Below are 18,498 nucleotides of genomic sequence, written 5' to 3' on the forward strand. Positions count from 1 at the left end.
ATTCCTGCAATTAAAGAGGACATCTAACCACCTTAAAGTGTACATGCTTCAGAAAATATTGTACATGATAAAACAGACAAGAAGATTCAACAGCAGTTCAAAAGATTTTGGGGACCTGATTTCACATGCTCCTCCCTTGTAGCCTTCTATTCTTCCGTTATTAGTTTTCCATGAGATGCAGTTCCAATCTGCAGCCTTTGAGCTGGGAAGAGGAAGGAAACACTTGTGCAGGTTGCAGTGTTCACACACTTCTTGGTTCAAAGAAGGAGGAGAAAGGAACATGCTAAATTTCAGATTAATTGCACTGTTTCCTGGGGAAAGGAAAAGTCATAAGGAAACCCACCACTAGCAGGGTACACACTGGAAGCTTTTAGACTGAACTAACACCACCTGACAAAAAAAACCAAACAGGTATATGTATTTATACTTACATTTACATTTGTGGTTATGTGAGACAGTGGCAGGAAAAATTTCTTGTCATTTACTGGATGCAGGCATAGACACCTGTACACGGAGATGAACATTGGCATTGAGTTCTTGCTTTTACTTTGTGGAAGTGTAATAATACAAATACTGTGTTTTAAAATGGCAATCTTGCTTTAGGAGACAGCACAACACACTGAGCATGATATGGATGAGGTGCCATCATACAGCTCAGGAGAGACAGGAATCACAGAACATTGCCGTAAACTCTGAAGACCATCATGAGCTGAGATACCTCTCTGCCTGAACCTCCAGAAGAGGATTTATCTAAGTTTTATTGGACTGTGGTGTTTCTCAAGAAGTTGGGGATGTCATAGGCACTGCATGGCTTGTTATCCTTCCTCTTGCAAATCACGCAGTTAGCTCATACTCTGAAATGCTCTGCGTTAGCAAGTACAAAGCAACATGAATTAAAAATGGATGGATATGGTGAAATGGGCTGTGTGTGGAGTGCTAGTCTGAAAGAGTATGAGAAAAGATGCCGAAAGGAGAATGTGGTCGGACTTACTCACTCGGTGCTTGTCATGCCTAGGTGTGTTCTGCGAATTCTTAGAACAGACAAGGCAGGGAACAGCAACTCTTCCTTCCCCTAACAGTGTGATACAGCAGAATAAAACCAGAAGGAAAAGCATTGGCCCTGGACATTGGTGCTGGGGGAGGAAGCAAGCTTGCACTATAGTGAAGCAACTTTGCTCATTGGTAACGCGAACTTGTTATGCATAAAGTTGCAATGATGTTGTGGTCCTAACCAGGCTTGTACATCAAGGGACTGGTGATCTGCTACTGTCTCACCTGTTGTGCTGCACACGTGGTTTCACTTTTAGGCCTGTGCAGTGCAGCAGATATCAGCTGGCTGCAGATAGACTGCCTGTGGCTTCCAGTGATAACACCAGTGGCAAGCCCTTGTCTTTATCTTGAAGTGAAGCAGCACTTTTTCATACAAACATCCTTTTTCTCAGCAGTAGAAAAGATGAACAGAGTTCTTGACTTCTAGAAAAATCCTACAAAAACTCTTACAGTGTCAGTTAACCGTGGCACAAATAGGATCCACAGTGTGCCACATCAGGGCTAGAGGTCTGCTGATCTCTAAAGTGATGTAAAATTACCTATGCTGTTCCCTAAGTTCCAGTAAATGGTATTTCAGTCAATACCTTATGGAATCTGTGGGCCTTTCTTCCTAGAACTTGTAATGAGCACTTGCAGTGGTACATTCCGTCTGGCATAGCTGGCACAGTCCCGATGAGAAATGCCTTTCAGAGAAGAGGACAGTGGAGAATAGACAGTGTGGGTGCCTGGCTGGCCCTACACACAGGTGCAGAGGCAGCCATGCAAACTTTGGTCTGAGTGACCTCAGTGAGCTGTTAAATGGGAAGGATTATCTAGGTGTCCTGCTGAAGCTGAAATGCTGCCTGCAAAAGGAACGGTTGGGAAAAGGAATAACTCAGCACGATTGACATTGTAACTGGTGGTTACTAATGTACTTGAGAAACCTGGGAAAGCTTGGACCAGACAGAAGACTTACAAAAGGCTTTCAGTAATGGGAAGAACTGATGCGGGTATGCCAGCAACAAGAAATGCTGATAAAAGCACGCTGCCACCCATACCACCTGAGGCACAGCAGGCAGCATGCACAGCAGGTATGAGGCAGAAGCTGTGATCCTGCAACACAGGACCAACCTGGGCTCAAAGGAGGGGGGAGAAATCCCTGGATCCTGAATCCTCTGGGACCATGCACCTCTCTAAAGGGCTGAAACATTTTTTGTGTTGCAAATGTACCCAAATAGCAAACATGATTGAACTCTGTACATAAGTACATTCAGAATCATCCCAACTGTTGAAACAGCAAAATATGTTGGTGATGGAACAGGCAGAAGGCCTAAGAATCATTGTCTATGAAAGATCACTTAGTATCAGGTCCCCTCAGTGCTAAGATGTGAAGGCTGGCACCCAGCAAACTATACAAAGGCAATGAACAAACACTTGCAAATGTGACCTGACCTAACACAATCAGTGGCAGTCAATCCTACTGCCATAAGCTTTGATTCTATGGGTTAATAAATCTGAACTTCCTTCTTTCTCAGGCTCAGATCTCTGCAAGCAGCTGCCAGGCTAACCTTAGTACACGAGTTATTGAACAAGCAGCAGCTGCATATTGAAATGGGTTAGTGAGCATTGACGTTCTTCCTTCTAGATAGATAGTTCAGTAAGCTGGTTTGGGAAATGTGTTGGCAAAAGAGGAACAAAGAACAGACGTCAAAGTAACATACAAGAAACACCGTAACAGTTTTGCAATTCAATAGTTTAATTACTTCAGTGCATGATGGTGTTTTTCCTTGCTATTCAACCTTCCCCTTTTCATTGCAATTTTTGTAAACAAACTTGCAAATACATATATTTCTTAGACCAGTACATAAACCAGACTTAGATTCACAAATTCTTATTTGAAGCTTTCTTAAGCCTTGGTTTCTTAACTTCTTAAGAGACGAATTGTGTTAAAAAAAAAAAAAAATTATGCAGTTCAATCAAACAGCTGATGGCAAGATGCAGTGAGATCAGATTCCATCATGGAAGAACACGACATTAATCCATTACAGGAATTATTCTTCAGTTTAACCTATTCAGGAAATGGACATTACAGAAAATCTACCCTTCAAAGAACTTTGTTTTCTGCACTATGCTGCCAAAATACTGCAGAAGAAGTCTCTAAATTTTTTACTGTTTCACTCTTGGCAAAATTGAGGCCTTTGGGAATAAAAAAACAAACAAACAAACAAACAAAAAACCAACCAGAACCCAATTCATTTTTCCCTCAGCTCAGGAAAACTTAAGACCATTCAGCCCTTTGTTTCAAGAAAGAAAAGTAAGCAAAAAGAAAGACTGAGACAGACTAGAATAAGACATACTTGACAAAAGGCATTTCATCAAATACGAACATGAAGGGTCATAGAGGCGAGGAAGTTATAAACAATGGAATAAAACAATACTGAAGGTGTTACAGGTATACACACACATACACTCAGTAGAAAGATCCTCCCTTGTCAACTCAAAAGATTTAAAAATGAAGCACAAACCCAATCTAGCCAGGCCAGCATAGATAACATGCATTATCTTGTAGGCTTCAGTATATCAAAATAACTTGGTTTCTTGAGCATAGAAGAACTATTAGTTCAGAAATTTCAGAGAATAAAGCCTGTAGGTAGACTTTTTCCTAAAACTGTTTTTTTCCAAGTAATTGCAGCAGTAGAAAATACCATATGGCATTACACAGCTCTTTTTCTACTTGTCTCCAGGCCTTTTCAAGCCCCAACATTTTTGTATGACTACGGCAAATTTCAGGTTTGTGTGGGCTTGCGATAGACTGTTAAAGATTTCGTATCAGTGAAAGAGCACTTGCTGTCCCACTGACAACAGTGGATAAATGCTGACGTCTACATTACAGCTGTTCAAAGAAGTTTGGAAAACAGTGTAGGACAGAATTCTGGGAAAAGTTTAATTAGGCAGACAACAGTTTGTCATTCATTGTCAATGGAGTCAAATGATTTTAGTCAATTTAGCTTTAAAATCCCATGAGCAGAAAATGCAGGACAAAGTCCACTGTTCATGTGAGGTCAGATAAACAACTACATACTGCAAGCAGAAGAGAAAATGAATGTCCTATGTCAGCGCAAGTTACCCCATACCTTTTTTGTTTTAAGGATTTATTTTTTTTAAAGACATTTTAAGGATAGCTGCTAGACTTCAGTAGACACCTCACGAATGAGTTCTACCCACAATTTTCAAGAACAAATGACCTATGTGCAAGTTACCCTAGAAGAGCTGCCACACAATGTGCATGAGAAATCAGCATTATGCACAGTGGCAAGCACTTCCTACTGCAACACCTACAATCCATGGCAATGGATGCGTGTTAGGATGTTAAAAAGTAATATTCCAGAGTTAAAATATAATTTTCCATAGGAAAAAATGTTCCCTGTACCTAGGAGCAAATCTAGGAGTAGGAAAGTAATCTAAGCAGGTGCAAACAATTGTAGCCACAAACTATTAAAAAAGAAACCTCAAATTAAAAAAAAAAATCCAAACAATAGACAAGCCACCTCTTGAAACATCTCAGAAAAAGTAAAACTCAGGTTTGAAACATTACACACGACATTACTACATAGCTAATAAAAAACAGCCAGATTTTACAAACAGGATACAAACAGATTTCCTTTTGCAATAAGGATATCAGATTAAAACAGTTATGGAATACATTGCGGTATGTTTACAGAAAGGTTGCGCTTCCCTCCTCCCCATGTCTTCATTCCCATTATCTCTTGCTTTGAGCTTGTTTTCAGCTTTTCCACATGCACTCCTTGCTTGTAGAAAGAGAACTTTCTCTTGTCTATATAGAATATGACACCCAGTAAGCAGGATAGGAGAGAGAAGATCAAACTTCTTGCTGATCCATTTATCCTTGCTGTCTGTTTCACACCACTACGCCAGTTATACATATTACATGAGTTCAAGAAGTTTCTATCTCAGAGGCCTCTTCTATGAAGTTAGCAACAGGACTGAGGAGCAAGAGTGGAAACAGTTTATACTCTCCATTCCCATCTTCTGAGAGGAGAGGTGGATCACCCATTCCCAGAGCATCCGGAGGCTCTGCCTGGTTTTCTGGAGCTGCTAATGGCAAGACAGTTTCACCACCTGAAGGAGGTTGGAGAGCAGGTTTTTCCTCCAGCGGGGCCAAGAGGAGGTCTTTTGGATCCTCTGTCTTCCCTGTGGCTTCACTGGAAGGTAGTTCTTCAAATAATGAAAGCAGAGGATTGGCCCTGTACTGTATCAGCTGCATATCTGAGGGAAAACAAACATTTTAAACTCCAGGATCCTACGACACTTAAAGGGAAATGCTTTAAAGGAACGCAAGGAACACTGGAAAAGGTGCTTCAAAACTTGGTTCACTAAAGAAAACTGCACAGCTGAGCTCTGAAAGACCACATCTACAGTTGGAAATGACTAAGACCTACAGCTAAGATCAGTATCTAAAACACACTTCAGGCCACTGAATATATTGCATGCACTGGCATCACTAAAGTAGAATGAGTAGCACTTCATTTGTGGGTGTTGTAGCCCATATACGAGATACTTCCACAATGACATTTGCAGTTCTGCTCCTTATTGTGGCACTCCGTCACATATAAGAAAAGAGGAACGGTTAACACCAACATGGGGAACAGAACGGGGCCTGTAAGATTGAGGTACAGCTTCATTAAAGTCAGTGAAACATCCCAGTCTTTAAGAACTTTTTAAGCCCAGGCCAAAGAAGGAATTAAGCCGTATTACAAGCTAGAAAAATTCCATTTCAATACATAGTTTTGGAAGAGTATGGAATTGTCACAGCTGTTCCTTCCTGCCCACCTTTGCTTCCTGCTGTTTCTCTCTCACTTGCTCCTAGATCTTCAGTGCTGTCTGCCAAGTTCGCAATCTGAAGCAAAATGGACAAAGAATAAAACAGAATGCTTAACAAAAATATCCAGTTCTTAACTGGCTGGTTAACATAATTAAAGGTGAAAGGAGGAGGGAATAGGAATGACACCGCTGAGTAATGTAAACTCCTGACCCCACAAACCCATTATTCCACAGAGGCCGGCAAACAGGAACTCTCAGAAAAGTGCAAGACGAAATACAGACAAACTTAACTTACCAGAGCCAAACAATCTCATGATTAGCAAATATTCAGTTTACCCACCCAGCCCAAAGCTTTCTTATGGTCTGCTTTGTTGGAATAACACTGTTACACATGATTTCAGCAATAAAATCAAGTTTTACAAGCACTGCTCGAACACAACAGGATTTTACCTCAGTTGTGATGTAAGCTCCCATGACAGAGAAGTCCTAGTTCAAATAGTATTGCTGAGTTACAAAATAAATGACACTTGCAAGGCTTTTTTGTAACATAAGACATTCTATTGAATGGGGCCCAAAAAAGGAAAGTTGTACTGAGCTTTAGCATGTCCTCTGAGGAAGTTTTATGCAGACATGTTTAGAATAAATACTGCATACCGCATTACTTTTTTTTTTCTTTGTTTAATACTTTTTCTTCAGCCTTCCAGCAGATGAAGGCACACAATCTGAACTACAATCCCAGGCGTAGTTATTACTTGACTAAAAGACAAAACAAGAAACTCTTTTCACATAGACCAAAAACAGAGACTAGATTTTCCAACCTGTTCTTTCTAAACAGAAGATACAGAATTAATAGACAGGAATAATTAAAAAAGTTCCTCAGGGCAGGCAGACAGCTCATTCAGCAAACACCAGTGTGTTTCCCTCTTCCTTATGCTCTCAGGTACATTTATAAAGCAAAGTGTTATTCTAAGCAAAGTATCAATTGAAATCAGCACACTGAGTGTGTTACTGCAGCTAGAAATTTAAGAAGCTTATTTTGAGAACCTTATTACATTCCTGTACACCAACAGTAATAACAGAAAACATGAAGTCATAAGGATTAAATAAAATGTCAGTTTCATCCTGTGCTATCAGTCTGGTCCCTACCCTTAAACTGCATCAGGAAAGTTTAGCTCTTAGAATCACTTTAGCCCTCCCCACCACAGAAGCAAATCTTACTCTTACATTTTCCATACCAGGGGGAGTTTCCATCAAGTTCATATCCAGAGCTGGCAGCTCAGGATTAAATGTCTGAAAACAGAAACAGACCATATATAGGAGAGTTTATGACATAATAAGGTTATTAAAACTTCTGAGAGATCCTACTTCATCTGCCCAAGGAAGCACATGGATCAGTAATCAGGATGTGACGATAAACAGCAAGAAGGAGAGAAGTTGGTTGTTTTTAAGTTATATGAAATGAAAGTACTGTATAAACTGAAAAAGGCTCTCAGCATTACCTTATATTTTGTTAGACTCCTCGGATGACTATGTACAATTCTATCCATAACTATTTGCTTTTCAAGATTTTCTTCTCACTTGCCCATTACAACATGGAACAAATCCATAAAATCTTGTAACACAACCTAAACTGTACTTTTCAGAAACCAGAATAAATGAAAAGCCACTCACATCGCTGAAAGCTTCAGAGCCAAAGTTATACTGCTTCCCAGACAACATTGCTTGAAGCTCTTCAAGGCTGGCATCAATACAATTAAGAAAATCTTGAATTTCCTCTCTGAAAAAAAGAAAATTACCACAAGCAACAGTCAGCAATTAGGGTCTTCTTTTACACTACAGGACAGGAAAAACCTCTTATAAGCTGCTAATTGGTTGGTTATTACAGCTGTTGGGCAAGATGACAGCCAGACAGGGTTGCTCACAATCCAGAACAGCTTATGGCCAAATTAACAAAACCACATTGCTGTATCAATTTCCATGGCCCAATTCTTTGCAGAACACATGCAAGGAAAGCCATCTGTACAGCAAGTATCGTAACAGCTATCATTTCAAAAAAGCAATCCTCCTCATGTAACTATTTCCTCTTTCATTTTAATATCTTTTGAATGTTCTCAGAATTCAGTCTATGGACTAGTATCTGTTTAGGATAAGGTCCAAAAGCTTTTACCTGTGAACAATAAATGATAAGCAAAGGACTACAGATAATCTGCATCTGAAGGAACACTAGGTATCTATTTTGAAACAGGAACACCAGATTGTTACCTAATTGTATGTGTTTGTAAGGACTGGGGTCATGATACAAGGGACAATAAATGAAGTAGAAAGGAAGTGGCACATGTGGCCCAGTACTGAGTTTCTCACTGTGCTGCAAGCTTACTCCTGTATTCGAATACTTAGCTACAAATAATGTACAATTTCAAGGCAGTCCTAAGAAACAAGGAGGTGCATGGTTCCCTACTGAAATCTCTAGTCTGATCTGCTGTTGGGCAGCACACTTGGCAACATCAGTAGTTGGCGATACAAGGGCTGACAGGACAGACCAACCACACTAATGCTCCAAAAGAAATACCAGAAGTCAAGGCAAACTTGTGACAGCTGACAGAACAGATTCCAGATGAACTTGCCCTGCTTTTAGTCTATGCTAATGCTTGTCTTTTTCAAGACCTATTAGAAAAGGGGGAGAAAACTCATTTCATTGGAGATGTTTGAAAAGCAATTTCACTATGTTCTGCTAGATACATCCTCTAAAACTATGACACAGAACTGTTTAATAATGAGATTCTGCAAGACAACTGCGTAAGTGTCCAGAAATAAGTGAATATAGTGATCTGCATACCTGTCCAGTAAAGGATCACTTTGGTTTCCAGAGTTATTCTCATTCAAGATGGAGTCAATCACTGATGCAGGGTCTTCTGGAGCATTAGCTTGTGCAGCATGGAGTTCCACAGCAACATTTCCTATTTCACCGGATTTGCTGACATCATTTATATGAACTGGAGGGATAGGTTCTACGCAATTTAACTCATTTGGCTGTGATACTTGACAAATAGGTAAGCCAGGATCCAGAGCTGTCTGTGTCTCTCTAAAATGCAACCCACAGAGAAACAAGACACAGGAGAATATCAACTGTGTTAGTGCTCGCTGGAAGATTAGTATTTTACATCTTAATACCTAGTGAGGTCAAGCCTATTAAGAGCTCAAATAACCAACTGGTCTTGTAAAAGAAAGTGCCTTCCTAAAGGCAGATGAAGAATCAGTTGTTACAATTTCTATGGACAGCATGTATCAGAGCAGAACGCCCCATTTTCATACAATCATAAAATGGTTTGGGTAGGAAAGGACCTTTAAAGATCACCCAGTCCAAACACCCTGCCATAGGCAGGGACATCTTTCACTAGTTCAAGTTGCTTGAAAGTCCTGTCCAACCTGACGTGGAACACTTTCAATCATGGGGCATCCATGATCTTTTCTGGACAGGCTGTTAGAGCACCTCCCTACCCTAATCACAAAATAAATTCTTCTTAATATCCAAGCTAAATCTACCCTCTGTCAGTTTAAAACCATTACCTTTTGTCCTGCCACTGGAGACACTGATAAAAATCTCTCTCCATCTCTTATAACCCCCCTTTATATACTGACAGTCACAGTCACGCATTTTCAGTTTCTATAAAGAAAAGCCCCCCTTTAAGCCTTTTATTTGCATTTATTTCATACCTGCTATACAGAATAGACCAGAATAAAATGTGATTTTTTAAAAAAGGTTCAATTCTTACAGGTTTTTTTTTGTTTTGTTTTTTTAATTTGCTAACAAAACCTCATGTTTTTTTCTTCCAGCATGGAGACCAAACACCGGCTCTGTAACTCTTCAGATTGATAATGAGTTCATATATAGGACATATGGAAAAGAACAGCTTGACTTCACATAACTAAATTCTGACAGACCAAAGAGGGCATAAGAATACATGGACATTTAGTGGGAGGGAAACTCACAACATTGCGTCTCTGGAACTAAAAAATTTCAAATTGGTCTACTTTTTAGTCTAGAGAGCCTACAAACAGACCTATAATGTACAAATAGAGCAGAAACTCAGAGGTGGGTTCCCAAAACATATTGGGTAACTTACATTAACATAACTACTAGGATTTATGCTTCAGTTGTTAACTTTCACATCCCTATACGTACCTGGCTCTGCCACTTGTGTGTGCCACAGCAAGGAGACCATTGGTGGCATTTTCCAGGGTATCAGTGATATCTCGAATGATGAGACCTGTACCATTTCCATCCTCATCATCTGAATTATGTTCAGAAAAAGCCATCTGCAATATATAGCAAATAGAATGAATAAACCAAAAAAGTCTGTTATTTTTAATGTTTAATCTCCTTTCTTCTTGAAGCTTCTATCTCCCGTACAGATTTCATCTATGCCAAGTTGTATGGATTGGTGGGATTTTGCAGACAGAGCAATGTTTTAAATCAGCCCATTTCAAAATAGAGTGCATTTGATTATAAGATCAGAATATTAACAGTTGTAAGGAAGACTTCAAGATCACTGTACAGCATCCTGTCCAACCCAGTGTCTCCTTCCCTAGAAAGACTTACTGCTTGGCCACTCTCCACAGGTATGCGAACATACTGACGGCTGTATTTGGAAGGTGAAGCACCTGCAGCATCCGTTAGAGACCTGAGACAAAGTATGACTTTAGTGTATACTTCTGTAGTAAACAGCTGTAGCAATGCCAAATATGTGCAGTAACAGTAAGAACTACTCTTTGATTTCCAAAAGTGGCTTTTTTGAAGTTGTTTATTTAAACGTACTGCAGACAGACTACACTCTAAGCACACTTTTTGTTTTGCGATAAGTCAGTAACACTGGCACTTTTTTTTTTTTTTTAAAGAGCTACCATTTCTGGCAACCGTTCCCTTCAAACCTCAAAATGCATAGTATATTCTCTTCCCATCCTATGTAAAAATATTCATCATGCACCTTGAGAAAAGTATCTTGCTTCTAGAAGTTGATTCATCCCCATAATGCACATCTGACACTAGTTTGTGACCTATCCAGTAATTACCTTTTCCTTTTGACCCCAACAATATAATTTCCTCGCATCAAACTTAGTATAAATTGAAGAATCTAAAAAGAAAAAACAGAGAGCCAAAACCAAGTGATTAGCTTAGCAATCAGAATATTAAATTATTAACTCAGACTTTATTTTTGTGATTGAAATTAACAGGTAAATTAAATATCCATTTGTACCTTTATGTTAAAAGAAAAAAAAAGTTACAAAAGGCATTGAAAAATTATTTCACTTGCACAGATTTTTACAAAAATGTAATATAACACCGCAAGTCACTATGGAAAACTCCAGACCAGAAAAAGCTGAGGGATAAACCAGAGAAAATTTGATCCAGTGCAGCAACTCCTTTTGTTTCCAGGTTCCAAGTTGACTTCTTGAATGTTCTAAGTCTGCCTTGGTTCGTTCTTTCACAGGCTCCATTCTGTGTGCCTGCAATATCTTGCTCATTACCATGACTCCTGCCCCACATTTACCCCAGGTCAACTTGATTTAATTATTTCTCTCCAAATAAGATTCACTGAGATTTCAACACATTAAAATTGTTTTTACTAAGATTTTCCTTAGTAAAAGGAAAAATCCCTTGCTTGGGATTCTTTGCTGTGCTACTTCTTGGACACTCAGGAACTGTGAACATTTTCTTTGTGCTGTATTAATATAGCCTGTTCAGCTCTGTGTCATTTATCATTCTACATAAGCAAAGAATGCCATCAAGTATCACAGAGGCAGGAATAAGGATGGTAGCACTGAAGATGCTGCAATGGTACCTTAGACAGCAGCTTCTGTTGTTGACTGTGCTTCTGCCTTAGAACTGCCACTTCTTTCCACAGGGCCTTATTTTCTCTGCAATGCAGAATAAATCAGAAGACAGAGGATGAACAGAGTTTACTTTATATGATTTAGTTTCACAGCTTTCAAACTTTCACAGTACCTTGCAGGACCAATGGCAACATTCCTTCTGTGGATAACTAACAATTAGTTAGTCAGATCCACTAATATAAGCCCTGGGTTAAACTAACTCCATTCTCCACCAAGCAGGACCAAATGCTCACTAACTAGCACATTCTCATTCTCTGCTGCTCCATCAATAATCTTGATCTGAGGTATTCCTTCCTTCAAAGCCTCTAAAGCTTAGAATTAAGACTTGGTGTTTGGAAACAGGCTACTTGTAACACAGACCACCTCAGAAGTTTCAAAATATTAAAAAGCAAACAAAACAATATGAACAGAGGGAGTAAATTCATCTTCTGAGCTTTGGTTGATACCCACTTGCATGCCAGTGATCTGAGTGAACTCCCAGTGCCCATGCAAAAAGCATATGAAGGAACAGAGATGAGGACACACAAAGTCCATTTCTGATCAGAAAGAAAATCAAACATTAATTCTCCCTTGTTGCATCTAGCCCTGTTTTGTGTTTAGAACAGGAAATTATTTGATACCCCTAAAAAAATACTATAGATGATGGCAACTAAATTGACATCTCAAGATAGACAAGAAACTCCCAGTTTGAATTTCTGGTCTGTTACTGAATTATGAAAACAAACTATTCAAAATGCTGTGTGGCACAGAATGCAGATTCATAAAAAAAGAATATAGCATCACCTGTTTCAATTGAAACATGTTTAGAGTCAAGCTCCATTAGCTATAAACCCCATTCAATTCCTAAGTGCTTCTGAAACAGAGCGTACCTCTTCATGTTAGCCAGTCTGACATCCATGTTGTTCTGCTGCTCTCTCATTTCCTGGACTTCAGAGAGTACTTTGTGTAAATCCTCTGCACAGACCTTGAGATCCTCAGTTCTTACTGCAGATACCTAAAATAGGATCAAGTTACACATTCTTTACTAAGAACAGTGCCTTTCATACTTTTTGCTAAATGAACAGTGTAATTAGTCTGTAGAAGAGGTAAAAACTCCATTAAAATATTAGGTAAGATCATATAAAACTTGTGTATCATAAAACAAGACAATTGTTATAGATGACAGCCTTTAGGACAGTCTCAACCATGTGAAAAAAAACAAGATGTCAATGAAATCAAGAGAATGGCACCATTGTAATTCATGCTAAAATCCCTACCAGTGGTTGAAAACTGCCTTTCATAAGCGGTTCTCTCTGACATGTCTGAAGAAAGCTTGCCCTCTAGTGTCAAAGTGTAAGCCACCAGCCAAAAGCAAAACAAGTAATAGAGGAGTAAAAGAGGGTATGGTCACATTCATTTTTAACTGCGGATAAATCTGCCAGCACAGGAGTAACAAATTTCCATTAAGTTATTGGGGAAAAAACAGGAATCTACTTACATGACACCTACCTGATTGGAAAATTTTTCCTACACCAGCTGAACCACAGATCCCTATACTGTTGTTTCCTCTATTACAATTCCACGCAGTGACTTTACAAGATTACAGAGGCTTGTCTCCAGAAAGTCAGGGTCCAAACTGCTTTTCTACCCACAGCAAAATCTATAAATGCTTCCTCTTCAAATGATGGTGGAATAGTAATCAGAAAGCAAAAAGCGCATTTTTGCCTCTTCACACTTCCACAGTCATAATTCTCTAATTTCCTTCAGTAAGTCTGTGGTGGTGGCATTGATGGTTTATATACAATTCAGGGTTTTGAAAATGATAGGTCTCATCACAAATATGAATGGTATGTACAGGTTTTGTAGACATAATTTTGCAAAACATTCAGCCAAATACTGACCATAATCAAATAAAATGAAGTTGTACCAGACAGCCATCAGATGCCCCTTCCAACCTACAGCATGCTATGATTTTACTTATTATTCTCTTAAAGTCCAAGAGAGAGGTGGAAGCATCTGACATTAGCTTAATGAAGTGTCAGATAGCTTCCATGCAGGTTATTGGCTTACAGATCCCCCCCCTTTCCCAGTTCATTAAGTGGTCAGAAATTGACAAACTGTGTTATAAAATAATATTCCATCAATTCATGGTAAAACAACACAATTATAACATTCAACAATCACTGCACAGATATAACTGTTTTCTCTGGTCCAGTGTTACAAAGGATGGAATGAATGGCCCAACAGTTCTCTGACTACATTTTCGGACCCTTCGCTGTTTGTTGTAGATAATACCTTATGCTAAGGCACACAATGCTTATCCCAAATGAAATTTGATTCCTCTATCTGATTCCTCTTAGCATACCACCTGTCCATGGCAAAGACATGCAAAAGATGCAGACAGAAGGTAGAAATTTCAAATACCGTAGGCCTGCCTCTAGATAGAGGAGCCAACAAACTAAAGCATTCTGCCGAGTACAAGGAACTACTTTTTTCAGAGTCTGTAACTAGATAATAAGGGTGTCAAGACTGACGCGCATCAGCAGAAAACCTAGACCTAACAGTAAAACAGAGTAAGTCAAGGAAGCCCTGCATTCAAACTTGAACTCCTGTTGGAGGCCTGAAAGCCAGTTTATAACACAAACTGAAATATTACTTAATTCCAGGCTGTAAAGAGCAAGAAAAGCTAACAGACATTGCAAAAATCACATTTCCTGTGCAACAAAGAGTATGTTTCACCAGCATGTTCAACCATTTTGTGTCAATGTCTTTGGCACTAACTAGAGCTTTTGTCTCCCCATCTAGAATGCTCCACCCAGTGCAACGCTCATGGGATACATGGTGCCATACATAACGTCAGCAGCTGACTGTCTCACCATACCAGAAAGCAGGGTGTGCAAGCTAAAACAAGTTAGCAGTTACAGCATCTGGGAAAAGCACAGGCCTGTGTCAGAGAAGCAACCGTGCAACTGTATTTGACCAATTGTGATTCTGAACAGAGACAGCACAGTGAAGAATCAATCAAAACACAATTATGGCTCCCCAGCTAATCCTCAAGCCTACCCTGTTCTTTCATTAACTTGGGCAATGTAGCTACCATATTACGACATTCCAAAGAAAAGACTGAAGTTCAAATGTCAACATGATGTACCACGATAGTGTCTTTCTCTGGCAGCCAGGATGTTATGGGCTGAAATGCGCAAGTACAAGATAAATATCTGTGCAGAAACAGGTCAGACAAGGCCTGAATGTACAAAAGAAAATTGTAAGTGCTAAAACCAGATGTAGCTTATTGGTGATATAGTATTTGAGGAACAATATAAATCATACAAGCTTGTCCAAATGAACTGATTACTGCTGCCCTTGCTGTAGTCCTTGCTAATTTTCAATGACCACCAAGTGACAATGTATCTTCTTTTACTTCTTTCATTCTGTGACTCTTTTTACAAAGAGTTGACAACACATAACCTTGGTTCACGTGGAATTTGTTGGCTGTAAAGTGTTTGACACCCCCATACTTCCTCTAGATAAGCTTCTTTTCATAAGGAAAAAGGCAAAGTAAATACATGCATAGACCATACCTTGCGCTTGATGTTTTCCAATAAATGTGCCTTCCCTTGCTTGAAGAATGCATGCTGGAATTCAATGACTGAGCTTTTCTCTGCTGTAATCATACCATTCTCCAGAGCAATCACCTTCCTGAAACCATCTGTGGAGAGGGATTAAAAAAAAAAAAAGAAAAGTCATTTCTTTCAGTGTAAAGCTTACTGCTATAGAACATAGCTAAAGAAAACCCCAGAACTACTGAAATACCTACAGCTATACAGTTAATAGGTGCTGGAACTTTTGGTGTTCAGTCATTTCACTGCTCCGATTGTCACAGACAGGGGACACATCTACAATGCCACCAAATAATCTTGCAGGCTGTACAAGCAGCATGCATGGCAGAGGCTTTCCAGTATCCAATGGCAAGACAAGAATGTTCAAATAATCACAGAAGACAGTCAAAAGTGAGATTAATTAGGACATTACAACTAAAATATTATCGTTGCACCTCTCCTTTCATGTTAACAATCTCAGGCAACTACATATCAAAACAAATGCTGTCATCTACCACCAGGGTCTACAGAACAATGCAAGGAGAAATTAGCCCTCGACCTATGGAAACACACGCACATGCAGTACCTTTTTCATTAAAGACTACCTGCTTGAAATACAACATTACCAGCCCAATTTCCACAATGGCTTGAAATACCAAAGGGTAGATGCAAACTAGTTGACAGACCAATGCATCTCTCTCCTCATGCAAGTTTTTAACACGGTTAACGTATTCCAGCCTCACTGCACCTCAACAGCATGCTCATTAGAAAACTTCAATCAAAGCTTAGGATAAGTGCAACAGGAAAACGATGTGGCCATCAGTCCAATAAGGACATGAAGAGTAAGCATTCAGGACAGCATTGTAAGCGTTCAGCCTTACCATAACGTAACTGACAACTGTTTGTTTGCACTCTCCTTTGACACACAAGTATGGAATCTCAACTCTTAACTCAAACAGCAGCACAAGGATACTATACGACCACTTTCTCTGTCATGTCTAACATAGAATCTGAATAGACATTGGCTAAGAGAGACCAAGGAAATCTGGGCAAGAACAGAGTTCCTCCAAATCTTCTCAACAACTCCCTGTAAGCCACTGTTACTATTATCAATCCATTGCCGTTAATTAGCTTTCTTTGCCAATGCTACATGATGAATTCTATCATTCTGTTTCATTGGAGCCAAACATGCTTCTAACATTATGAAATAGGAAGATTTTTTTAAAAAAGAAGTATTTGTACTGAACAAAGTAAAGGCATGCAGACTATTTACAGCTTGTAGTTTGGTGTCACCACTTAGCTCCCAAATAGTTACAGTTCATGGAAGAAACACAGGCAGATGCAGAACATCTTTCAGATCCTCTCCTTTCCCGAAAAGGATTTACTTAATGGCTTAACCCTCTTCCTCCAAATGGAAATTCTAAAGGAGGCAGCTGTTTTCTGTACAGCTTATACCTTCACACGGCCCATAAACTATCAGCTCCAAAGCAACCACTTCTGCTGTGCTGCAGCCCTGCACAGTGTTGGATTGCCACCTCACTCCAGTTTCTTTGCCTGTACAAGTTATAGGATATCCATTATGTAACATGCCTATGACGCTCACAAGTAGAGCACAGAAAACATAATTGAGGGATTTAGTCCAGCCTGATCCATCAGGGTGACAATCTTTTTTTCAGTACAGCAATGCAGGCAGCATGCATACACACATTACACAAACAGACGATGCTTACACATGTTCAGCTGTCGTATGAAACTGGAGATATTGTTGTGTTTGAAGTACTTCGGGAGCAGCTCCTTAGCAAACCTCTGCTCATCCAGTATACAGAAGTTCTCACCATTCTAGGAAGCAAGCCGAAGTAACAGTGAGAGAACAAGCACAGCATTTTTAAGGTTTTGCTTTTATGCCAAGACCATAAACTGATGGAAACGGTTCCTATGACATGGAAGGGCAAAACACTTGGCAAAAGGGTACTGTCTATGTGGTCATTTATGAGCACTGGGGACTGTACTAACAAGTTTGAATCCTAAACAACAAAAATTGTTACGTGGAACACTCCTCTTGCATAGCGGGTAGTTTTTGGAACCCTGAAGACTTTACCCAAAGCCAAAGAAAAGCAGCTCTAAAAAAAAAAAAAAAAAAAAAAAAAAAGCAAAAAACGGCAACCATGGCTCTGCTTCTGTCTCAGTTCAGAGGAAACTGAAATATTGCTCAAGCACGACGGCATTCGTGCCACTAGAGGGCTTTTATCTCCGCCGGCCGGAGTCGGGCTAGCTCCTGACACGGTTCTTCCATTGTACGCGCTGTGTCACCGCTAAAAATAGCCAGGTAACGCTGCGGAGCCGCTACGAGCCCGGCCCGGCTCCAGGCCCGCTGCTCCCGGCTCCCAGCGCCCCGGGCCCGGGCAGGTGCCGGCGCTGCTCGGGAAGCACGAGGATGAGGCAGAGCGGCGCGGACGAGCAGCACGGGCCGCACGGCCTGAGGACAGCGGCGAGGGCAGGCCGCACGCCGGGAAGCGGCACGGGACGGCCCCGGGGCAGGCGCGCCCGGAGAGGCCCCTCCTGCGGGACGGGAAGGGCCGGCTCCGGGCTCCGCTCCGCTCCTCACCGCACAGCGGGGATCGGCCCCCGGGGCGCCGCGCTCCGCTGGCTCGGCCCGGCCCAGCCCGGCGCCCCCGGGGAGCCCCTGGGGGCCCCTCCCGGACCCCGCGGCCCCCGCCCGCGCTCACCCTGCTCCAGCAGATGACGTCGTCGCTCTGCGGGTCCTCCACCAGCGCCCAGAGCTTGGCCAGGAAGCCGGGCACCGCGGCGGCGCCGGGGCCGCCGGGCAGCGCCGACCCTTCCCGCATGCTGGGGCTGGAGCCGGGCCGGGCCGGGCGCTGCTGCTGCTGCTGCGGGCGGACCGGGCCGCGCCGGGCCGGGCGGAGCCCCCGGCGGCCGCCGTGACGCGCGCCGCGCGGGGCGGGGCCCCGGGGCGCAGGAAGGCCGCCCATTGGTGCGCGCCGCGTGGCCCCGCCCCGCCCGCGCCGCGAGCGTGCCGCTTGTTGTGCTCCCGGGGGAGCGCCGCGCGCGGGGCCGGCGGCGTCACCGGGCGGCCTTAAAGGGGCCGCGTCCCGCGGGAGGGGCCGGTCCCGGTCCGGGTCCCGCAGGCTGGTGCCGC

The 18,498-nt window shown here is 41.5% G+C and overlaps 1 protein-coding gene and 1 long non-coding RNA gene across 2 annotated transcripts; both read right to left on the reverse strand.

The window, feature by feature from the left end:
* Positions 1 to 120: 120 nt before the first annotated feature.
* LOC311443937 lies at positions 121 to 1,201 on the reverse strand. Its single transcript, XR_014697571.1, has 3 exons — positions 992 to 1,201; positions 432 to 504; positions 121 to 202 (listed from the first exon to the last, which is right to left on the reverse strand). It is a non-coding gene; the product is annotated as an uncharacterized lncRNA (long non-coding RNA).
* A 1,566-nt stretch (positions 1,202 to 2,767) lies between these two features.
* Positions 2,768 to 18,289, reverse strand: LOC311443670 (heat shock factor protein 3). The gene is made up of 13 exons (XM_084534005.1): positions 18,068 to 18,289; positions 17,072 to 17,180; positions 15,324 to 15,451; positions 12,633 to 12,757; positions 11,712 to 11,787; positions 10,942 to 11,003; positions 10,472 to 10,553; positions 10,055 to 10,188; positions 8,708 to 8,953; positions 7,543 to 7,648; positions 7,096 to 7,161; positions 5,881 to 5,947; positions 2,768 to 5,316 (listed from the first exon to the last, which is right to left on the reverse strand). Exons 1-13 carry the CDS (start codon positions 18,185 to 18,187, stop codon positions 4,985 to 4,987), a joined length of 1,653 nt encoding a protein of 550 aa, XP_084390131.1. The 5' UTR covers positions 18,188 to 18,289; the 3' UTR covers positions 2,768 to 4,984.
* Positions 18,290 to 18,498: the final 209 nt, after the last annotated feature.

This window comes from Aythya ferina, assembly GCF_964211825.1.
Source record: "Aythya ferina genome assembly, chromosome: 13".
Classification (NCBI taxonomy): domain Eukaryota; kingdom Metazoa; phylum Chordata; class Aves; order Anseriformes; family Anatidae; genus Aythya; species Aythya ferina.